This window comes from Cervus elaphus, chromosome 10 (genome assembly GCF_910594005.1).
Source record: "Cervus elaphus chromosome 10, mCerEla1.1, whole genome shotgun sequence".
Classification (NCBI taxonomy): domain Eukaryota; kingdom Metazoa; phylum Chordata; class Mammalia; order Artiodactyla; family Cervidae; genus Cervus; species Cervus elaphus.
In genome coordinates, this window is record NC_057824.1 from 15,783,629 (window position 1) to 15,806,586 (window position 22,958).

Sequence of the window (22,958 nt, forward strand, 5' to 3'; positions counted from 1 at the left end):
AGGGACTCTTGCAGGACCACGGAGAGGGTCTTTGGGTGCCTTTAGGGCACCCGTAAGGATTACTGGGCATTTGTGGTACTCGGGGTCCCAGCTGGGCAGCAGTGGTGAGCCTGGCCACGGTTTAGGACCACAGTTTAGGGAGCCTGGCGGAGGGGCAGTGACTGGCCCCCCGTCTCTGTCTGGAGTCCTGCTGTACACGAGAGGTTGGCAGCAATGTCCAGAGGCCGGTATTGGGGTCCTTCCCTCACTGCCCAGCTGATGGGCTGGGCACGAGTGGGGAGATTTTGACGATCTGGCCCTGTGGAGGCTGGGGGTTTGCTGGGGGCGCGTCCTGGGGCTCCTTAACTGCCACGTGGACCCTTAACTCGACACGTGCCCCACGTGGTTCGAGCACGTCAGCATGCTGGTCATCATGCTCAACTGCGTGACCCTGGGCATGTTCCGGCCCTGCGAGGACGTCGAGTGCCGCTCCGAGCGCTGCGGCATCCTGGAGGTGGGCGGGGCCGGAGGGGTGGGACCTGGAGGTGGGTGGGGAGGGCTGGGGGGGTAGGAGGGAGGGGTTGGATGTGGGCGGGGCCGGTCACCGGGAGCCCGGGGCATGTGTGAGGGGCGTAGGCCCCACTCTCAGGCCCCCCTCCTGCAGGCCTTTGACGACTTCATCTTCGCCTTCTTCGCGGTGGAGATGGTCATCAAGATGATCGCCCTGGGGCTGTTTGGGCAGAAGTGCTACCTGGGAGACACGTGGAACAGGCTGGACTTCTTCATCGTCATGGCGGGGTACGGCCCCTCCCCCGAGGGCCAGCCTGGAGCGACCCGGGTGCCTGGTCAGGCCGGCCTGGGAGCAGCCCCTGGGGACCCCAGGATGAGGGATGGGGAGTTGCACTCAGGCGGAACGGGTCCTGGGGAGTGGCTGGGGGTGGGGTGCCAGGGGTGGGACCTATCGGGGGCTCCCTGTGCCAGCACAGGTGGGACAGACACAGGGGCGGCCTGTGAGCAGCGAGGGTCCTCCAGTGATGAGCCGAAGCTGTGGTTTCCCTGCTTCCGGGCAGCCGGGCTGGGCACATGGCATAGGCAGCATGCCTCCAGCAAGTGCTCACCTCCTGGCCTCAGCCGGCAGGGTACCCTGAAGAGAGCCAGGTGCCCGCTGGCCTGGCTCTGATCCCCGCTCCCAGCACCTACCCCCACTGAGCATGCCCCTGCTCTGCCCCCAGTATGATGGAGTACTCCTTGGACGGACACAACGTGAGCCTCTCGGCCATCCGAACTGTGCGCGTGCTGCGGCCCCTTCGTGCCATCAACCGTGTGCCCAGTAAGTGACCCCCACCCAGGGCTGGGGTAAGCATGTCCAGACGGCTCTGCTGAGAGCTCCTGAGGCCCCACTGGGCACAAGACACAGAGGCCGTGCCACCTGTCTGGCTGTTGGATGCTGAGGTCCCAGCCTAGACCATGGTGCAGACCTCCTGCCGTTTACATGGCAGCTGGGGATTTGCTGCTGCGTTTCGGGGCGGCGGGGGGAGGGGGGTGACAGAGCAACCCTATACCGAGCTGGGGTGTGATGGGCAGTCAGGCTAAAGAGGGGCCCCATGTCCCCCAGGGCTGCTGAGTGTCAGGGGCCATTCGAAACCTCAGACTCATCATCCACACAGGGTTTGGGGTCATGTTCTGGAGCCATGCAGGACGTGGTGGCTTCCTTGTCTGGCCCGCCCCAGCGATCCTCCCGTCTGAGCCCTGCCAAGGGGCCTGGTGCTCAGGGAAGCAGGGAGAAGCTTCTGGACAGTCGTGTGGGTTTGGAAGCTTGTTTGGAAGGTGGTCTGTGCTGACCGTGGTCATGCCCACATGGGTCTGTGTGGGGGTCTCCGTGTCTTCAGCGTTTCCAGTGTTTGGACTTAATTCAGCTGTTAGTTTTCCTGAGGGTATAGCGGGGGGCACTCCCCACCTGACTGTCACGTGTGTGCATGCATGCATACAGGTGCGTCTCGTGGACCACCTATGTGTGCACAGCCTTTCTGGCTGCCTATCCTGGGTCCTGGTGGCTTCAACACCGAGGCCCAGGGGGTCAGGGCTTGTCCTGCGGCTCCTCCAAGAAGTATCCCCCCTAGGATGGGTCACTGTCTCCCCCTGAAGCTGTCAGCTCCACCAAAGAGCAGGAGGGTGAAGGGTTACGCTGTGGGACTCCTAGGCCTTCCATCTAGCTGCCACTTGGCTCTACCCTCAGGGATCAGACAGGGTTCGGATGCTGTGTGACCTTGGGCAAGTAACTGTACCCCTCTGAGCCTTGGTTTACCCAGCTGTGAATGTGGTACTCCTCAGGATGGCTGTGAGGTGAGGTGGTTCTTTGTTCTGCGCCCAGCACCACCACACACTCGCTCCATTCACCTGGGTCCCATTTCACAGCCCCTTTCACAGCACAGATCACTTTTCAGGCCAAATGCTATCTTCAGCCTGGTCCTGGCCCTGGTCCCAAACAGGGCGCCTCCCCCACACTGGACCATGTTCCCCTCACAGTGAGCCCCCAGTGGGCATGTTCCAGGCTGCGTCTCACTCTGGCTGCCTGGGGTCCACTCTGAACCCTAGATCATCTGTGGCCTTGGAGCCAGTTGCGGTCTGGTGAGGGTGGTGCTCTTGGACTTTGTCCCTGATGAATCTTCCTCTCGGCCATTTCTGAAACTGCAGCGCCCCTCCCAGCTGTGATTACCCCTGTAGCCCCAGGGGCTCCTCTGTCACCCAGCAGCCCCTGGGTGCTCTCCAGGGGGCCTTGGCATCTGCCCCTGGCTCTGCCTGCACCCTTAGCCTGGCCCTTGCTTGTTTCTGGAAGTGAGACATGTCCTTGCTGAGGTCTGGGAGCAGAGCAGACCCAGGACCAAGTGAATGGCCGGTGAGGCTGGCTGACCCACTCCCTGGATTAATCTCTGTTCACACACTGCATCGCACCCAGTAATGAGAGCTTCAAAATGCTCTCTCAAAAGCCGCCTCCTGGGACTTCCCTGGTGGTCCAGTGGTTGGGACTTCACCTTCCAATGCAGGGCGTGTGAGTTTGAGCCCAGGTCTGGGACCTCAGATGCCGTATGCCTCATGACCAAAAGTCCAAAATGTTAACACAGACGCAGTATTGTAACAAATTCAATAAAGACTTTAAAAATGGTCCACATTAACCAAAAAAAATCTGTAAAAAAAATAAGGGGGGGTGCACACAGCCCCTACCTCCCCTCCAGGGCTCTGCTTCACATGATTCACATAGAGAGTGGAAAGAAATACTGGTTCCCAAACGTAGTACCTGCTTCAAGACCCGGGGCTCCTGCATGCAGGAGGCAGCTGAGAGTCTGAGCTGCTGGGGCTTCCCCAGGCTGCTGCTCCCATGACGAACCTGCGGCTGCAGGACTCCTTAGCTGTCACACTGAGGGCCCACCTGGATGCGGTGTGGTTTGGGCCGACATTCCTGAGGAGCAGGGACCACCTACCCTGAGCCCTTCCAGTCGGTGGCCTTATTTACTGCCCTCTGTGGGGTCTGGCAGAATGTGGAGGGGCCTGGGTCGTGGCCCCCGCAGAGGCACTGATGCCCACCTGTGAATGGCAGAGAGCTCAGGAGGGGCTTGGGGCCTCAGGGATGCCCGAGAGGGCTCCGCTGCGCTGACCGGCTGCGTGATGCCTGTAGGCATGCGGATCCTGGTCACGCTGCTGCTGGACACACTGCCCATGCTCGGCAACGTCCTCCTGCTCTGCTTCTTTGTCTTCTTCATCTTCGGCATCGTGGGCGTCCAGCTTTGGGCCGGCCTGCTGCGCAACCGCTGCTTCCTGGACAGCACCTTCGCCAGGTGCGCAGGGCCTGCCCCAACCTGCTCTTCCTGGGCCTGCCCCTGGAGACGCCACCCCAACAGGCCCCGCCCTCCAGGTCCCGCCCCTGGAGGCTCCACCCCAACAGGCCCCTCCCTCCAGGCCCCGCCCCTGGAGGCTCCCCCCCCCCCCCCAGGTTCCTGCCCTCCTAGCCCTGTTCCCCCCGGAAACGACCTTCCTAGAGCGGCACTCGCGCTAGCGGACTCAGGTCTGCCTCTTACCTTTTGTTTTGTGTGTGTGTATACCTCTGTGTGTGTCTGTCTCGCCGTCTCTTCTCCAGGAACAGCAATCTCAGCTTCCTGCGGCCGTACTACCAGCCAGATGAGGGCGAGGAAAACCCGTTCATCTGCTCCTCTCGTCGGGACAACGGCATGCAGAAGTGCTCGCACATCCCCAGCCGCCGCGAGCTGCGCGTGGAGTGCACTCTGGGTTGGGAGGCCTACGGGCAGCCGCAGGCCGAGGGCGCCGGTGGCACGGGTCACCACACCTGCATCAACTGGAACCAGTACTACAACGTGTGCCGTTCGGGCGACTCCAACCCGCACAACGGGGCCATCAGCTTCGACAATATTGGCTACGCCTGGATCGCCATCTTCCAGGTGGGCGCTGGGTCTCCCCTGTACCGCGCACCCAGCGTGTAGGGCTGGGGGTTGGTGCCAGGCAGGGCTTTCCTACCCCGCCAGCCATGCCACCCTCCCCGGGACAGGCGAGGGGGGCCCACTGCTCTCCCAGGGCCGTCCATATATCCAGCCGCCTGCACCTCCCCCAGGTGATCACGCTGGAGGGCTGGGTGGACATCATGTACTACGTCATGGACGCCCACTCCTTCTACAACTTCATCTACTTCATCTTGCTCATCATCGTGAGTGTGGGGACGCGGTGGGACATCCGCCGCGAGGGGTGGGGTGTTCCTGCGTTGTGACAGACCTGTCTCGGATCCTGAGCTCCTCTGTTACTGGCCGTGGCCCTGCCCCCGGGATCCATCGAGGGCCTGTGCATCCTGGCCCTCCACAGGGACTGTGACCCCCAAAGGTGGCACTTAGTTGGTTCTCTCTATGGCCCTAGGGTCTGAGGCAGGGTCTGCATAGACCAGAGGTGAGCTGAGCCAGAAACCTGCCCTTTGTTATCTCAGACCATAAGCCCAAGCAGAGGCGAGCGTCACCTGCTGACCCTGCCACGGAGGACAGTGCAGCCTTGGGGCGGGGGGAGGCCAGACCCAGGCAGGAGGATCTAGTTGAAGAACATATCTTCAGGAGGAGGGCGTGAGCCACACAAATGACAGGAAGGAGTCTCCCCACATGTCCCCCAATTGCCCACAAATAATCCAGGAGCAGCCACTGTGCACCACCCATTCCAGATGCGGGGGCTCAGCGACGAGTCAGCAGGGGCCCCGCCCATCCCAGGGCGCCCCGCCGGCCCCTCGGTCGGGAAGCACACAGTAGGGCTCAGTGCATCACTCAGCAGAGGCTCGATTGTGGTGTAGAAACTACAGCTGCTGTCCTGGCCTCCTGCCCCACCCGGGATGGTGGGTCCCAGTGCTCCCCACTTCCCCGCCTCCCGGGAGCAGGTGGCCGGCGAGCTCACGGCTGCCCGCCCACCACAGGTGGGTTCCTTCTTCATGATCAACCTGTGCCTGGTGGTCATCGCCACGCAGTTCTCAGAGACGAAGCAGCGGGAGAACCAGCTGATGCGGGAGCAGCGGGCTCGCTACCTGTCCAACGACAGCACGCTGGCCAGCTTCTCCGAGCCGGGCAGCTGCTACGAGGAGCTCCTCCGGTACGTGGGCCACGTGTGCCGGAAGCTAAAGCGCCGGGGCCTGCGCCTCTACGCCCGCTGGCAGAGCCGCTGGCGCAAGAAGGCGGACCCCGGCGGCGCCGTGCGCGGCCGGGACTCAGGGCGGCGGCCGCGGCGGGCGGGCGGGCGCACCGCCTCCGTCCACCACCTCGTGTACCACCACCACCACCACCACCACCACCACTACCACTTCAGCCACGGCAGCCCCCGCCGACCAGGCCCCGAGCCGGGGGCTGGTGACGCCAGGCTGGTGCGGGCCGGCGGGCCGGCCTCGCCCGGGCGCGGGCCCCCTGACGCCGAGTCGGTGCACAGCGTGTACCACGCCGACTGCCACGTGGAGGGGCCGCAGGAGAGGGCCCGCGTGGCGCACGCCGCAGCCACCGCTGCCGCCGGGCTCAAGCTGGCCGCGGGGCTGGGAGCCATGAACTACCCCACCATCCTGCCCTCGGCCACAGGCACTGGCAAAGGCGGCCTCGGGCCCAAGGGGAAGCGGCCTGGTGGCCCCCCGGGAGCTGGGGGGCACAGCCCCCTGAGGCTGAGCAGCCCGGATCCCTGCGAGAAGATCCAGCACCTGGTCGGGGAGCATGGTAAGGATCTCCCCCGGTGGGGAGCAGTGGGGGGTGGGGCACAGGGCTCCTGGGATGTCCCCACCTATGTGCCCACCCTCGTGAGCCCAGCCTTCTCCTTTGGAATCCTGGACAAGGGAGAGAAAGGGGGCCCGGCAGCCTCAGATAGGAGGAGGTGCCCCCCCCCCCATCCTGTGTTCTTGAGCAGCTGATGGCTCAGTGGGGTGTGAGTGTTTGCCACAGGGAAATGAGAATTCTGAAGCTGGCAAACCAAAAACAAGCCCCGGGGCTGTGTCCCATGGGGATGTCCCTAGTGGGACGGCCAGTCGTTTCTCAGGAGGAGCACTTGGCCCGCGCTCTTGGTGGGGAGACTGGCTGCAGCGGGCAGAGGGGAAGCCAAGGTCGCAGAGCTCCCAGAGGCCGAGCAGAGAGGAGCCAGGGTGCCCCTCGGTACACTCGGTCCTCCCACCTGGGCCCCCGGCCTGACCCTCCTGGTTCATGCAGGACACTGGGGTCACACCAGGCTGAGGCCTCCCAGGTGGCCTGCACTGGCAGAGGACCTGGGGCAGGGAGAGGTGTGTGTGCCGGGGCCTCCCTACGTGCTCACACAGTGCCCCAGGCGTCACGCGTGCCTGCAGCTCTGCACTGCCCCCTGGGGGAGCATGGCCCTGCGGGGCTCCTGGCTGCGGCGAGTCTAAGCCGCTGTGGGTGCAGAGTCACCTGGGCCCCAGAGACTCAGCGGGGAGGCAGTGCGAAGTGGCGATGGCTCAGGGCATCGTGAGTCGGAACGTTCACAGTCACAGCATCCGTTTACTGGAAAGTGGCTCACGTCATGTTTCTGTGGGTGGTGTGGCTCCTGTGGGGATGAGCCTCCTCCTCTTTTTATCCCTGAGTGAACAGAGAGCAGCTCTGCAGGGCGTACGGGTGTGCAAGTGTGTGAGTCTGTGCCTGTGCGTGTGCTCAGCTGTGTGCCCAGGTGTGTATGAGAGTGCCCAGATGTGCACCCGTGCTCAGGTGTATGCAGGCATGCGTGTGCCCAGGTGTGTACGATGTGCTCAGCTGTGTGCCCAAGTGTATGTGAGTGTGCCCAGGGGTGTGCAGGTGTGCACATGGACACCATTCACCCCACAGCAGCCTCCGTGAGCGCCTGCTTCCTGGGCACCGACTGAGCAACCTGAGGCTGCCCGCGTCCTTCTCCCCGCAGGACTGGGCCAGACCCCCAGCCGCCTGTCGGGCCTGAGTGTGCCGTGCCCGCTGCCCAGCCCCCAGGCAGGCACGCTGACCTGTGAGCTGAGCAGCTGCCCGTACTGCACCAGCGCCCTGGAGGACCCCGAGCTGGAGTTCAGCGACTCGGGCAGTGGAGACTCAGACAGCAACGGGGTCTACGAGTTCACGCAGGACGTGCGGCACGGGGACCACCGCGACCCCATGCAGTCGCCCCCCGAGGCGGAGGCACCAGGCGCGGGCGGCACACGGCGGAGGGGGCCACGGCGGGCGGCGGCGGGCGAGCAGGGCGGGCTGGGCCGCATCTGGGCCTCCTTCAGTGGCAAGCTGCGCCGCATCGTGGACAGCAAGTATTTCAACCGGGGCATCATGGTGGCCATCCTCACCAACACGCTGAGCATGGGCGTCGAGTACCACGAGCAGGTGGGCGCCCACACAGACAGCCCTCAGCGTGGCCCTGGGGCACCTCCCGCCTACCTGTGTCTCCTGCAGGCATTAGTCTCTCATGGGCTCCACAGAGGGCTCTCTGGGGTTGGGGAACAGGCGTGGCTGTGGGGCTGGAGGTCGGCTGTGCTGAGTTCTTATCACTCAGGGGATGCTCCTGCTGCTTGTTGGTGGGCCTCTGCTGAGTGGAGAACAGAGACTGTGGCTCCCGTCCGGAGGTCCTCTGTCTGGGGTGGGGCTCCCAGAGGCAGCAGGGAACCAAGGGCACTCGCCAGGCCATCTGGTGCTTTTCAGGGTGGGACTCCTAGAGCCCAGCTTTCATGGACTGGACCTTCGGGCTGGGATGCCCTGGGTGGCCCCAGAGGAGGAATGTGGCGGTGGCACATGGTGCTGGCACGTGGCCCCTGCCCTGGACTGGGGCTTCCCCGAGGAGCAGTGGCTGGGCCTGCAGGGAGAGGTCATCCTCTCTGGGGACTGAGGCCAGTTCACTCTTAATGACCAAACTGCCTTCTTCCTTTTCTGCCCTCTGGGCTTTTTAAGTCCCGTAAGCTCTGGTCTTTCATCCTTTAGCAATTCAGGGAAAATGCAAGTGGTGTTAGCCTCCATCTGGCGGCTGGGAGGTGCCGTCTGTGAGGGTGAGATCCAGGGCAGGAGCAACAGCAGGCTGGGGGATCCCTGGCCAGGAGGAGCCTCTGCACGCACACACGTGCACACACGCACGTATGCAAAGGTTACCTGTGCAGATGTGGACTTGTGTACAGACACATGGGTGGCCACACATGCACACAACACATGCGGGTACATGCAGACTCACATGTGCACACAAGCAGACCACACACTGGCACATACACACCAGCATTTACACTGGCGCAGGTGTGCACTTGCACACATAGGCAGACCAGTGTATCCCCGGTAAGAAACGGGCCTCTGGGGTCTTCTGCTGACAAGGAAGGGTGTGCGGGGCCACCAGGGCCAGGGCAGCTGCTGGGGGCACCACCGTGCTGCCTGCACCCCGGGTACTCACATGCCCACCCCGGAACAGATGCTCCAGGCTCTGTTCCCAGGGCCTGTGCTATTGGGGTCTGGGAAGTCTCTGGAGCCCTGTTTCTCAGACATGCTGCTCGGAAGGTCAGACAAGGCCTGGGGGAGCCAGGGACCGTCAGGGTGGGAGGGCCAGGCAGGCTGGGTGCAGCTGGAGGGGACACCTGTGGTCCCTGTTTTCTCTGGACAGCAGCCAATGGGGCTCCTCCTGAGATGTTGCCACGGCTCCTTGACACAGCCTTACCTGCTCCCAGCTCAGTGGAGTGGTGCCCCACCCTGCCATGACAGGCAGTGGGGGCTGGGGGCGGGCCCTGACGACCCCTCTGCCACCCACAGCCTGACGAGCTGACCAACGCCCTGGAGATCAGCAACATTGTGTTCACAAGCATGTTTGCCTTGGAGATGCTGTTGAAGCTGCTGGCCTGCGGCCCACTGGGCTACATCCGGAACCCTTACAACATCTTTGACGGCATCATCGTGGTCATCAGGTGGGTCCCCTCCTCCCAGGAGCCCCTGGGACCTGGGGAAGCTCCCGTGTCCACCACAGCCCCTGCAGACAGCAGAGCCCCCGCCACTGGGAAAGGCCCTGCCTTCAGGGTGCAGAGGTGGGGTGTCCTGGGGGGGGGGTCATCGCTCCTCCTCACAGGCACTGTCAGGTCCACATGGTGAGGTCAGCTGCAGCTCAGGCAGGAGTTTCTAGAAGCTAGTGGAGCTGCTCCCTGCGGGAACAGAGCAGGTGCTCAGTGGCCCTTCAGCCTTGCAGCTGGCCTCCACTGAGGGCTCAGCCCCCTCAAGGAAGGCCAGCTTGCTGCAGCAAAATCAGCACAGAAAGGACCGGGGGGGATCTGGGGAAATTCCCTCCCCCGGGACAAAGCAGGGCCCTTGGGAGTCAAGGGGGCCCCCAGCCTAAGGAGAGCAGACAAGCCAGGCACGCTGGAAAGGCGCCCAGTCGAGTCTTCAGAGACACCACCACCACCCCTCAGCCCCTCCGACGCCTTGATGCAGCCGAACCTGCTCCCAGTTGGGGTTGAGCGGAGGCCGCGGTGGCTCCCGGGTGGCCCCCGGGCTGTCGTTCCTGCCTCTGGGAAGAGGGTGTCCCAGAGTCAGGGCGGGAGTAGGCACGCGCTGCCCCGAAAGCCGTTCTAACCCTGCCTGCCCCGCCCCCCAGCGTGTGGGAGATCATCGGGCAAGCGGACGGCGGGCTGTCGGTGCTGCGCACCTTCCGGCTGCTGCGGGTGCTCAAGCTGGTGCGCTTCATGCCCGCTCTGCGGCGCCAGCTGGTGGTGCTCATGAAGACCATGGACAACGTGGCCACTTTCTGCATGCTGCTCATGCTTTTCATCTTCATCTTCAGGTGCGCGCGCCGCGCAGGGACCGCCCTGCCCCAGGTGGCCGCAAGGGGAAGGCTCGAGGCGTTGAGCCCGCGCCGGCGCTGGACGGGAGGCCCCGCCCCCGGCCGGCACCGCCCACCGCATCATCGGTGCAGGCCCTGGCTTGGGGGCCAGGGCTGCCCTGAGCCTCCAAGTGGAAGACAAATTCAGTCACTGTGGGTTTTACTAGCATTGATTGGGTGCCTCCCGTGCCAGGCACCAGCACGCAGTGGGGGACGTGGAACTGTGCTCAAAAGAACCAAGGGCGAAGGGGGTGGAGGAGGGCGGGGCAGGTGGGCTGGGGCTCCTAGACCACTGCTGCTGTCGCTGAGCCCAGGGCCGAGGGCCTTGGGGAGGGGGCTGGGGCGGAGGGCGGCCCACATAGGCCAGGTGAGACTGACACCCAGTTCTGGCCGCTGCCTGAAGCCAGAGTGGCCTCCAGTGTTCCCCGTGTTCTTGGCTTTGGTCTTAACATGTATAGAATGGAAACAGCTTGTCCATGGACCCTGGGCAGTCCTGCCCACCAAGCAGCCGGAGGTCTGGGAGGTGCAGAGGAGTGGATGGTGGGCGTGGGGTGACCAGGCTGGGTCCCCAGCTCCACACCTGGCCCGCCGCAGCAGTCACTCACTGTACCCCTGCCTGTCCACCCCCCCAGCATTCTTGGCATGCATCTCTTCGGCTGCAAATTCAGCCTGAAAACAGATACCGGAGACACAGTCCCCGACCGAAAGAACTTTGATTCCCTGCTATGGGCCATTGTCACGGTGTTCCAGGTACAGCTGGGTGGGCCGTCCCCTGCTGTGCACGGTGGTCCCTGGGGGGCCACAGCCCTGCTCGGAACTGGCCGAGACCTCTCCAAGGCCACTGGGGGTGAAGAACGGTGGCCGGGATGTTGGGGTGGTGGGCCTGGTCTTACTTGTCCTTCTGGTCCTGAGGCCTGGCAGTGTTCCCCAAGCCAGGATTCCGTCCTGGTGCCCCCTCGGCCCCCACCTTGGGCCCACTCTGCCCGCTGCCCCTCCCCCAGATCCTCACCCAGGAGGACTGGAACGTCGTCCTGTACAATGGCATGGCCTCCACGTCCTCCTGGGCCGCCCTGTACTTCGTGGCCCTCATGACCTTTGGCAACTATGTGCTCTTCAACCTGCTGGTGGCCATCCTGGTGGAGGGTTTCCAGGCCGAGGTGAGGGGGAGCTTCCAGGGGAGGTGAAGGGCTTCCAGGGGAGGTGAGGGGGCTTCCAGGGGAGGCGGTGGGAGCCAGGAGTGTGGGGCAGACCTCATCCTCGCCCTGCTGGGCTCTTCTGTCCATGCCCACCCCTTGTGGGCCTGGCCTTTCCATCAGGGGTCCCCCCCGCGGGGAGCCTCACGTGTGCTGTGTGCTTGGTGGGCACAGGGCGATGCCACCAGGTCCGACACAGATGAAGACAAGACATCCACCCACTTGGAGGAAGACTTGGACAAGTTCCGAGACCTCAGGGCCACAGGTGCGTGTGTGGGTGGGGGGCAGGGGTGGGGTGGAGAGGACGCTGCCTCCTGGGTCTGGGCACAGCTGGGTCCTAGGTGGACAGGCTCTCCTTCTGGGAGCCCTGCAGGCTCGAGTGGCCTTCCGTCTCCCCCCTCCCCTAGAGATGAAGATGTACTCGCTGGCGGTGACACCCAACGGGCACCTGGAGGGCCGGGGCAGCCTGCCCCCTCCCCTTATCATGCGCACGGCAGCCACGCCCATGCCCACCCCCAAGAGCTCCCCACACCTGGACGCGGCCCCTGGGCCCCTGGACTCGCGCCGTGGCAGCAGCAGCTCCATGGACCCTCAGCTAGGGGACCAGAAATCTCTGGTAGGGACGGTCCCCTGCCCTGGCCTCGGGGCACCTTCAGGCTCACCCCCCCAACACAGCTCCTTAGGCCTTTCCCAGAGATGAGTGAGGGTCCCAAATGTGCCATCCCCACTCACACCCCAGAAATCCCTCAGGCCTGAGCACTTTGTTTTCTATAAATGGATCTGGAAAGAGCTGTTCTTACGGGAGGCATATGAATAAGCAAGTAGAATAGCAGGCCAGAAGTTTATCTTCCAATTTGCGCAATGTAAGATAAAAGCTGGCAGAGCACAGAGTATACAAGAAGGGAAAACAGAGAAGGATGGCAAAAAGGTGTAAAAGCTGAGTACACGAAACAGGTGACGGAAGCCGGGTGGAGGCTTCTGTGCGTCACAACCAACAGTGCCCTGTGGAGCTGGGGCCCCCGGTCTTTCCAAACAAACCCAGGAAGCACCACCCCAGACAGACGCAGCCAGAACTGGCTCTGTGCACCTCAGAAGGGCCAGGGAGGGGTGGGTGGAGCAGGACAAGCTAACTTGGGTTGGGGGGGTGGGGGGTGAACCTGGAGGAAAGTCCAGGCAAACCATCGAGAGGGGGGGAAATCAAGTGTCAGTCACAGAAAAGCTGCACGGCCAAGCACATCACAGCTAAGCTGTTAGAGGCCCCAGGAGGAGGACGGGGCTGTTGGGCCAGATTGCAGCTCAGCTCCTGCTGGCCCAGGAGGTGGAAACAGCGAGGGGCAGAGAGCATAGGTGCAGCAAAGGTGAAGTCCCCAGAGCACAGCCCAGTCTCTCTCCTGAGGCAGTGCGCGGCTTCTCCTTGAAAGTCCAGAGCCTGCCAACCAGAAACTGATGAGTGACCCCTCCCCAGAGATCCAGGTCAGCTGCTGGGCCGCATCTGAGGATGCCTGGTCTATAGCTGGTCCCTGGCCCATTGATGACCATTGATGACCTTCGCCCACCCTCTGGTCCTCAAGCTGGCGTGCGAGGCCCACTTAGGGCTCTGACACCTGCTGGTGGTGTCTCCAGCTCACTGTGCACCACAGGCATCTCACTGACAGCCCAGTGCCACTGGCATCTCCCCAGCAGGGCTGTCTGCTCCTTAGAGGAGAGGCCCTATTTAGTTTACACATGCATGTTAGTTGCTCAGTCGTGTCCGACTCTTTGTCCGACTCTTTGTGGCCCCATAGACTGTAGCCCGCCAGGCTCCTGTGTCCGTGGGATTCTTCAGGCAAGAATACTGGAGTGGGTAGCCATTCCCTTCTCCCAACCAGGGAAGCTCATTAAAGGAGATGATCCATGTACGAACGTCACCCACGGGTGTCTGTGGCGATCCCTTTCAGCAGGGAAAGGCCTGTGAGCCAGGTGCCCTGAGGCCAGGGTGTTGGGGGTGACTTGGGAGGGGTGTGACCTGCTCATTCCTGCCCCTGCCCCCCAGTCTAGCCTCCGAAGCTCGCCCTGTGCCCCCTGGGGCCCCAACAGTGCCTGGAGCAGCCGGCGCTCCAGCTGGAACAGCCTGGGCCGCGCACCCAGCCTCAAGCGCAGGAGCCAGTGTGGGGAGCGAGAGTCGCTGCTCTCCGGTGAGGGCAGGGGCAGCGGCAGCACTGACGAGGAAGCTGAGGACGGCCGGCCCGGGGCGGGGGCCTCGCCGGGCACACGGGCCACGCCGCTGCGGCGCGCCGAGTCCCTGGACCACCGCAGCACGCTGGATCTGCGGCCCCCACGGCCAGCCACCCTGCTGCCCACCAAGACCCACGACTGCAACGGGCAGGTGCTGGCCCTGCCCAGCGAGTTCTTCCTGCGCATCGACAGCCACAAGGAGGATCCGGCCGAGTTTGACGACGACGTGGAGGACGTGAGTGGGGGTGGGCCTCACGTTGGCCCCTTGCCTCCCCCAGTTGTGGGGGCAGCATTCATGGGAGGCCCTGGGGGTGGGAAGCAGGACAGGCTGGGCCAGAGCGCATCCATGGGGAGCTCTGGAGTGGGATTCGCCCCAGGTTCAGCCCCACCTCCAGCTGAGGGCTGGTTCTGGGCTGGAGTCAGTCAGCCAGTGAGACCTCCACAGGGGGAGGGGAAGTGCCTTCCCAGCTGGGCACCCTGCTGCCCAGGACTGCTGGGGGCCACCTGGGTGGGGATCTGAGGATGGCCACTCACTGGTCCCCTCGGACCCCAGTGTAGCTCCCTGGCCCCGCACCTGGTGGGTGGACAGGGCTGAGCCTGAAGGTGGAAGGGGCTGGGGTTGGTCAGGCTGGGAGGGGCCCTGAACACCCCCCTTCCCTCCCCAGAGCTGCTGCTTACGGCTGCAGAAGGTGCTGGAGCCGCACAAGCCAGAGTGCTGCCGGAGCCGTGAGCCCTGGGCCCTGTATCTCTTCTCCCCGCAGAACAGGTGAGGGGTGTGCCTGGGAGAGCTGACTCCACCCTGGGGGCCCCCTTCGTCCCTACCAGATGTGAGCTCTGTGGACAGAAGCCAGGGCTTGGCCAGGACTGTCCAAAAACGCCCATTCCTGGCCCCCAGGTTCCGTGTCTCCTGCCAAAAGATCATTGCTCACAAGATGTTCGATCACGTCGTCCTCGTCTTCATCTTCCTCAACTGCATCACCATTGCCCTGGAGAGGCCCGACATTGACCCGGGCAGCACCGTGAGGCTCTCTCCTCGCTGAGGGGGTGGGGGGGGGGCGTTCCACGGCCACCACCGGCCCCTCCCATTGTCCTGTCTCCTGCAGGAGCGCGTTTTCCTCAGCGTCTCCAACTACATCTTCACAGCGATCTTCGTGGTGGAGATGATGGTGAAGGTACACCGTGTCCTTGGGGACCCGGGGATCTGTCTGTGGCCTTGCGGCCGCGGCTGCAACCACGTGTACAGGGCGTGGGTCCACAAGCCTGTCGTCTGCACTCTCCAGGTGGTGGCCCTGGGCCTCGTCTCGGGTGAGCACGCCTACCTGCAGAGCAGCTGGAACATACTGGACGGGGTGCTGGTCCTGGTGTCCTTGGTGGACATCGTCGTGGCCATGGCCTCGGCTGGCGGCGCCAAGATCCTGGGCATCCTGCGTGTGCTGCGCCTGCTGCGGACCCTGCGGCCTCTGAGGTGGATGGGGCCGCGGGGCGGAGCCAAAGGAGCGGACGGAGGCAGGGGGGCGGGGCCGCGGGTGGGGCGGGGTCCAGGCAGGAGAGGCAGTGCTGGCCTCCTCCTGGTGGCAGCTCCCTTGGGCGCGCCCAGCAAGCGCGTTCCTTCTGGCCCTCTTCCAGGGTCATCAGCCGTGCGCCGGGCCTCAAACTGGTGGTGGAGACTCTGATATCGTCCCTCAGGCCCATCGGGAACATCGTCCTCATCTGCTGTGCCTTCTTCATCATCTTCGGCATCCTCGGGGTGCAGGTGCGTGGCCTGCCTGTCTGAGGGACGGTGGCAGTGGGCAGCAGCGGCACAGTCGCCCGGGAGGACCGCGGCCCGAGCAGGCAGGGAGAGGGAGGGCCCGTGAGGCGGCGGGGGGTGGTGGGGCAGGGCCTGGCCCTCTGGGTGACCGCCCCTCCCGGTCAGCTCTTCAAGGGGAAGTTTTACTACTGCGAGGGCGCCGACACCAGGAACATTTCCACCAAGGCCGAGTGCAGGGCCGCACACTACCGTTGGGTGCGACGCAAGTACAACTTCGACAACCTGGGCCAGGTGGGCGGGGCTGGGGCGGGGCGGGCGGGGCTGGCGGGTGACTCACCCAGCGCAGCCCTGATCTGGAGGGCGGGAGCCGCAGGGTCTCAGCCGACGAGTTAGGAGGGTCCGCGGTGAGCGAGCCGCGGCAGCGCGTGTGGCCCTGCGGGGCGCGCCCAGCAGGAGGCCGCGCCCAGAGGTGCCCGCCTTGCTCTGGCCTCGCAGGCGCTGATGTCGCTGTTCGTGCTCTCGTCCAAGGACGGCTGGGTGAACATCATGTACGACGGGCTGGACGCCGTGGGCGTGGACCAGCAGGTGCGGCGGGCGGCCCTGCCCCTCTGCGCGGGCCTTCTCCTTTGGTCTCCGTTCATCTCAGGGAGCGCAACGTCCCCCGAGACGAGGCTGCCTTTGGCCTCTGGGGACGTCCGCAGAGGTCCACGTCGGGGGTCAGCGCCCGTGGGCGGGGCTCAGCGGGTGTGGGCGGGGGCAGTGCCCGTGGGCGGGGGCAGTGCCCGTGGGCGGGCCGGCACCCACGCGCGCTCCTGTGCCGCAGCCCGTGCCCAACCACAACCCATGGATGCTGCTCTACTTCATCTCCTTCCTGCTCATCGTCAGCTTCTTCGTGCTCAACATGTTCGTGGGCGTCGTGGTGGAGAACTTCCACAAGTGCCGGCAGCACCAGGAGGCCGAGGAGGCGCGGCGGCGCGAGGAGAAGCGGCAGCGTCGCCTGGAGAGGAAGCGCAGGAGTAAGGCCCTCCCGGTGGCGGTGGCCGGTGGCTACCTGCGCGTCGCCCAGCCCCCCATCCACCTGAGCCGCCTTTTCGCCTATGGGAGGGTGGCTGGGGACCGGGGGGCTAGCCAGGGGCAGCTCCGAGACCTGGCTGCTGCCGCCGGAACCGGGGTCCGCCTTGCCCCCGGCCCAGGGCTGTGGGGACTGCACCCGGGCAGCGGCTCAGCACCCTGGCCCCGGAGCCCCCCGCCTGGCCCCACTCCCCTCGGCCCTGGCCTCTCCAGATGGCTCTGCACGCTCGCCCTTCATGTCCTCAGAGACCCCAGCCCCCACGCCCACCACTGCAGGGGCAGGCTCACCCCGCTTTTGTGTTCTCACGCCTCGGTGGGGGGAGCAAGCAGAGCCATTCAAGACAGAGAGAGGGTCTTAGGACACCCCTGCCCAAGCTGGGGAGCAGAGTGGGCTTCTTCCAGGAGGGGTCCTGGCCCCGCCCACCGGCCAGCTCAGACCATCTCCTTGTCTTTCCAGGCACTTTCCCCAACCCAGGTACCTGCCCGCCACCTCGCATGCCTCAGTCCCGCTTCTGCCAGCCACTGCATGGGGCTGCGGACTGGCCTGACCTCCGCCCCTCTGCCCCTGCCACAGGGAAGGGTGGACATTGCAGGAGGGTGCCAGGCCCCCTGGGGTCCACCGCAGGGTCAGCACGGGATGGCTGCGGGGTGCCAGGTGCCAGTGGGAGGAGAAGGGGTTGCTGGCTGGCCTGCCTGGTGTTCACGCTGCTGCCTCTGAGCCCGTGTGTGCACGCCTGGCTTGCACGCCTGCCTGCTATGCTGGGACGCCTGCCGGCTGGTTGCCCCACATCCTCAGCGCTGGCCGGGCCTCACCGGCCTCTGGCCCCCTTGGCTGCTGCGCTGAGCTCTCTAGTGACCGCATGCAGACCGAGGAGCATGCGGGCCCCAGGGAGGGGTGGTTCCCATTGGCCCCGCTCTCCCTGGTCCCTGCCCATGGGTGCTGAGGCCAGGGAGGGCCCCTGTGCAGTGGGGGCAGCTGTGCCCCCAGGAGTTACTGCAGGCAGGACGTTTAGTGCAGACAGAGCTGTTGGGAGATGCACCCCCTCCCCTCCCCCAGGTCATGGCCACCAACCTCAGATGGACCGGAGGGCAGGCAGACCCCAGACAGCAGGCACATGGCCACAGGCCTCCTGGAGGACAGGGAGCGGAGGGACTCTGGGCCTGGTGGCCAGAACGCAGCACATGCCCAGCCGGGGAGATGGGGGTATAGAGGGTTGCCCTTCCCTGCTCTGCCTTGAGACTGCCCCTGCCCCCCCAAAAAGCTCCCATCTGCCCCTCCCTTCATCACTGAGGTATCTCTGGACCCTGATGCCAGTCCAGGAGAGTAGACCACACAGGCCCTGGCTGGGGACCTCCTGGCAGGGTGTAGGGTCCAGACAGGGCCCCAGGGCAGGGCCCAAGTGGAGTCTCAGCTTCTGCGCCCACTCCAGGGACCTGCTCTGAGGCTGAGGCCCTCTTGGAGGAGGAGGTCAGTGGGTGACCTGCCCCGAGGCCCACGCGGGAGCCTGGGCCCTCCCCTAGCCCCCTGACTGCCCAGCCCCTGGGAGGCAGCCCTCTCGTCCCGCCCCACCCACCCACTCACCGCCGCGCTCTCCCCGCAGAGGCCCAGCGCCGGCCCTACTATGCAGACTACTCGCCCACCCGCCGCTCCATCCACACTCTGTGCACCAGCCACTACCTGGACCTCTTCATCACCTTCATCATCGGCGTCAACGTCATCACCATGTCCATGGAGCACTACAACCAGCCCAAGGTAGGGCTCACTGTCTTGACACACTGGCCCCCGTGCCTCCAGGCCTGCGGCCGGCGGCGTGGGGTGCGGGGGACGGTTGCCAAGGTTGGGGTCCATTGCCAGCTGGGTGGCGCTACCCTGAGAACTGGAGGCCCCAGGTCTGCAACCCTGTCTGAGCCCTCGCCAGGGCTTGTGGGATATGTGGAGGTGTGGCTTGAATAAAGGGCCCTCCTTCCTTTAAAGCCAGTGGACACTCCCAGGGCCACCTGTCCCAAGGGCATCCTTGACCCCGTGACAGGTTCCATCCAAAACACTGGCTGGGGGATGTCCCTATGTCCAGGAAAGGTCAGACTGAGAGGGTGATGCTCTCAGATCCCATCTCCATTATTTCATCAAAGACGGGACGCCCCCTCCTCCCAGAACAGCTGAAAGCCTCTGACTCCGTAGCCGAAGCTGAGCCCGTCTGGCGGGCTGGCTCCTGCCCTGAGCTGTGGGTGGGACTGGTCCAGGCAGGGCCGGGAGTCTGGGTTCCCAGCAGCAGGTTCCTCCAACTGAGGGTCGTCCTGAGAATGCTGCAAGGGTCAGGCCAGGCAGGCCTCCCTAAGCCGGCACAGACCTGCATCCAGTAATAGGCCTGTCTGTGGGCAGGGCTGGGGTGCCCTGGGCAGCGGAGCAGAGAGGCAGTGGGGCGGGGCGGGCAGCACTACAGGGGGCGGGTGGGAAGGGCTGTTGGGCTGGGAGCCTGACGTTCAGGAGCCTGGTGCTGGCCCCCAGGCTCTGGACGAGGCCCTCAAGTACTGCAATTACGTGTTCACCATCGTCTTTGTCGTGGAGGCCGTGCTGAAGTTGGTGGCCTTTGGGTTTCGGAGGTTCTTCAAGGACAGGTGTGTGGGGCGGGGCAGGTGGGCGCCACGGCCAGAGGCCTGCAGAGGGGATGGTGCTGAGCAGGGGTGCCCTTGGTGACACGACGTTCCCAGGGGGCGGGGAGGGGGCTCCGGGTGCTCCGAAGGGCTGGGGGTGCCGGGGAGGAGGCGCTGGCCCGCGCTGAGCCATGCCTGCCCACCTGCCCAGGTGGAACCAGCTGGACCTGGCCATCGTCCTGCTGTCCATCATGGGCATCACGCTGGAGGAGATCGAGATGAACGCAGCACTGCCCATCAACCCCACCATCATCCGAATCATGCGTGTCCTCCGCATCGCCCGCGGTAGGCCGCCGCCCGCCTGAGCCCCGCGCCATTGGAGGGCCCACCCCCACCTCCTGCCTCACCCGCCCCAGTGGACCGACTCGGGGGGACGCGTGGTCCGGGTCAGACCAGCCCCACCCCTACTAATGCTCGGCTCCCTGTCCTAGTCCTGAAGCTGCTCAAGATGGCCACGGGCATGCGGGCCCTGCTGGACACGGTGGTCCAGGCACTGCCCCAGGTAGGTCGGCCGCTCGGGGGCCTGGCCTGGGTCTGGCTCCCCTGCCCCCAGGGTGGGCATCACAGACGCCCCCAAGAGGACAAGGCTGCAGGAGGGCCTCGCTCACTGGTCAGGCATCATTCGTTCACGTGGTCTTTCTAGTCTCGAAACAAATGAAATTATCAAGCCCCTCCCGGCCACCTACAGGGAGTAATGGGCTGCTGAGCTGTGCTGTGAGGGGGCGGCCCGCCTGCTTTCCGGCCTCACTCTAGTCTCTCTGGGGAAGACCAGGGCCCACCCCCTCCCCACCCCCCACCCCCCCCCTTGCAGTTCTGTGCTCAGTGGGCTTTGGGCAGAGGGCAGGGCCTGTGGCTGCCCTGGGCTTGTCGAGTTTGGAGGACCACACCCAGGGCTCAGGTGTTGGCCAAAGGCCTGTCTCTCCTGAAGCCAGTTCAGGCCCTGCATCCTCACGTCCTGTGTCCACAGCCCCCGCCCTGACCCTGTGTGGCTTCTTGAGTTCAAAGTCTCATTGCCCCATCTGTGCAGTATTCAGCCCCTGAGCCAGTCCACCCGGGCATCCATGTGTCCATCTGACCGTGACTCCAGCCCTCTCAACAAGCCATCCAGCCACCCAGGCTTCTATCCATCCATTCAGACAGTTGTCTGTCCCCCATCTACCAGATGCCCAGCTGTCCGTCATCCAGCCCTCCTGGCCACTGTCCACCAGCCCAGCATATATCTATCCACACGGCTGCCTCCCCAGCCGTCCACACCCTGCATCTTCAGCTGGCCTCCACTGGTCCCCAGCAGCCTTTCTCAGCCCCCAGTTACACCCTTAGTGCTCCTGGGTATCTGCCCCCTGTCTGTGGGAGCGGCGGGTGGGGCGCAGGGTGAAGCCCAGGCGCCGGCCACCCCTGGTGTGATCGCTGTGGGGGCTGGTGAAGAGGGGGACCACCCACATCAGAGTCAGGAAGGTGTGGAGGAGGGGCGGCAAATTCCTGGAAGAGCCCCGGGCAGGGGTGGGGCAAGACCTGGCTGCCTGCAGAGCTTCCGCCTTCAGCTCCCCGTGGAGACCCTGAGGCTGGAGTCCGCCGGAGTCGCTCTGAGGCACTCGGGAGCAGAGGAGCTGGATGCAGCCCCCCGGGTGCAGGGCGGGTGTGAGGGCCAAGGAGGGGCCCTGGGCACCAGGCAGCCCTGGGGCCACAGGAGCCTCGAGGCCAGGAGGCCTGGAGCAAGCACAGGGCTCAGGGCAGGCCTGGGAACTCGCCGGGCAGATCGCGGGTGGGGGGCGGGGCGGGCTGAGCCCCCTGACCTCGCTCCGCTTCTCTCCCGTGTAGGTAGGGAACCTCGGCCTGCTTTTCATGCTCCTGTTTTTTATCTATGCTGCCCTGGGAGTGGAGCTGTTCGGGAGGCTCGGTGAGTGCGGCGGCGCGGTGACCCACCCGCCAGACACGCCCGGGAGGCGCAGCTTCACGCATGCGCTCAGGGCGCTGGTCTGGCCTCCAGCCCGTCCCCTGTGGACGCGGCGCACGCAGACGCACTGTGCAGACCCGCGCGTGTTCACACCCAGGCCAGGCCGACAGAGCCGCACACGTATGACTGCACGCGCAAACACGGGTGTGGCTCCAAGTCTCCCCGCCCCCAGGGTCGTGCTGCAGGCATCCCTTCCTCAGACCTCCCCGGCGGCGGCTCGGCCAGTCTGGGTGGGGGCCTGTGGGGACCTTTCATGGCAGCCCAGGTCCTATGGGAGCCCCCTCGCACTGGGTGTCAGTGAACGGAACGCTCAGTGGGTTCCAGGAGCCACCAGTGGGCCTGTGTGGGAGGGGGTCGAGGTGGCTGTCACCTTTGAGGGTCTGCCCAGACCCCGAAGTTGGTGCCCCGACCCTGGGCCTGGCGACTCCCAGGCCTGACCCAGCATCTGGGGCTCTCCAGCACCAGGGCTGCCTGGTCATTCCGCAGAGCAAGGGACTTGCTGGGCCACCGCCCTGCACCCCGAGGAGCATGGCTTTCTCCCCGGGGAGGGCAGGCCCATGTGTGCCCTGGCCCCGTGGGGCAGGCTGACCCGGTCGCTCCCGGCAGAATGCAGTGAGGACAACCCCTGCGAGGGCCTGAGCAGACACGCCACCTTCTCTAACTTCGGCATGGCCTTCCTCACGCTGTTCCGCGTGTCCACCGGGGACAACTGGAATGGGATCATGAAGGTACGGGCTGGCGCGGTGGGCGGGGCAATGGGAGCCCCCTGAGTGGGGGGCGCAGGCAGAGCTGGGAGCCTGCCCGCCCCCCTCTGCCCGCAGGACACGCTACGCGAGTGCGCCCGCGAGGACAAGCACTGCCTCACCTACTTGCCGGCCATCTCGCCCATCTACTTCGTCACCTTCGTGCTGGTGGCCCAGTTCGTGCTGGTCAACGTGGTGGTGGCCGTGCTCATGAAGCACCTGGAGGAGAGCAACAAGGAGGCCCGCGAGGACGCCGAGCTGGACGCGGAGCTCGAGATGGAGATGGCGCAGGGGTCCCCCGCCCGGCCCAGGCCCGCGGCCCCGCAGAGCCCCGGCGCCTCGCCGGACTCCCCCAATGTGCTGGTCGTGCGCAAGGTGTCGGTGTCCAGGATGCTCTCGCTGCCCAACGACAGCTACATGTTCCGGCCCGTGGTGCCTGCGGCAGCCGCTCACCCCCACCCGCTACAGGAGGTGGAGATGGAGACCTACGCGGGCGCTTCGGGTACGGCCCCCGGGCAGAGGCAGCCTGGCCCTGGGCGGGCGGGGCCGACGGGGCGGGGCCGGGGCGGAGCTGGAGGGGCGGTGGGCGGTGGGGCGGGGTGGGCGGAGTCAGATGGGGCAGAGGGGCGGTGGGGTGGGGCCAGAGGGACCGTGGGAGCCGGGCAGAGGGGCCGGGGCGGGGCCGCTAGGCGTGGATTCGCATTTCTGGCGCTTTCCTGCCGCAGGCCGGGTCACCACCGCCCACTCGCCGCCTGTGGAGTCCTGCGCCTCCCTCCAGGTCCCTTCTGCTGTGTCCTCCCCGGCCAGGGGTGGCGACACCCTCTGTGCCCTGCCCCCTCGGGGTGCAGCCCGCTTGCCTAGTGTCGGCCGGCTGCTCTGCAGACAGGTAGGAGGCGTTTTTTGGGTCCTCAGCCAAGCCCTGGAATCTCTGTGGGGTTCCCTCCCCATTTGAAGCATGAGATATGTGGGCACTGGGCCCTTGGAGTCTGTAATGACCACACCCGGCCACGGGCTCCCACGGCCCCTTAAACAGCAGACTAAGCCCCCCAAACCCCCCCCCTCCCCAGAAACCGTGCTGGTGAGCCTGG

At 65.2% G+C, this 22,958-nt stretch overlaps 1 protein-coding gene across 6 annotated transcripts in view; it reads left to right on the top strand.

Moving 5' to 3' along the window:
- Positions 1–22,958, top strand: part of CACNA1H (calcium voltage-gated channel subunit alpha1 H) — a 57,102-nt gene that overhangs the window by 31,974 nt on the left and 2,170 nt on the right. For 2 of the 6 annotated variants that reach the window (XM_043915812.1, XM_043915810.1), the window contains exons 3-34: positions 382–493; positions 644–777; positions 1,212–1,309; positions 3,653–3,812; positions 4,112–4,430; positions 4,601–4,693; positions 5,435–6,212; positions 7,396–7,838; positions 9,237–9,388; positions 10,069–10,254; positions 10,926–11,043; positions 11,295–11,450; positions 11,661–11,751; positions 11,894–12,102; positions 13,519–13,935; positions 14,366–14,466; positions 14,596–14,719; positions 14,804–14,872; positions 14,981–15,165; positions 15,327–15,453; positions 15,616–15,741; positions 15,946–16,035; positions 16,274–16,466; positions 16,979–16,996; positions 18,123–18,274; positions 19,028–19,137; positions 19,325–19,458; positions 19,605–19,675; positions 20,992–21,070; positions 21,734–21,855; positions 21,949–22,372; positions 22,596–22,756. In XM_043915812.1, coding sequence (XP_043771747.1) covers positions 382–493; positions 644–777; positions 1,212–1,309; positions 3,653–3,812; positions 4,112–4,430; positions 4,601–4,693; positions 5,435–6,212; positions 7,396–7,838; positions 9,237–9,388; positions 10,069–10,254; positions 10,926–11,043; positions 11,295–11,450; positions 11,661–11,751; positions 11,894–12,102; positions 13,519–13,935; positions 14,366–14,466; positions 14,596–14,719; positions 14,804–14,872; positions 14,981–15,165; positions 15,327–15,453; positions 15,616–15,741; positions 15,946–16,035; positions 16,274–16,466; positions 16,979–16,996; positions 18,123–18,274; positions 19,028–19,137; positions 19,325–19,458; positions 19,605–19,675; positions 20,992–21,070; positions 21,734–21,855; positions 21,949–22,372; positions 22,596–22,756 — 5,752 coding nt within the window. The remainder of the gene's footprint in view (positions 1–381; positions 494–643; positions 778–1,211; positions 1,310–3,652; positions 3,813–4,111; positions 4,431–4,600; positions 4,694–5,434; positions 6,213–7,395; positions 7,839–9,236; positions 9,389–10,068; positions 10,255–10,925; positions 11,044–11,294; positions 11,451–11,660; positions 11,752–11,893; positions 12,103–13,518; positions 13,936–14,365; positions 14,467–14,595; positions 14,720–14,803; positions 14,873–14,980; positions 15,166–15,326; positions 15,454–15,615; positions 15,742–15,945; positions 16,036–16,273; positions 16,467–16,978; positions 16,997–18,122; positions 18,275–19,027; positions 19,138–19,324; positions 19,459–19,604; positions 19,676–20,991; positions 21,071–21,733; positions 21,856–21,948; positions 22,373–22,595; positions 22,757–22,958) is intronic. The other 4 variants (XM_043915814.1, XM_043915815.1, XM_043915816.1 and 1 more) reach the window with 4 other exon arrangements.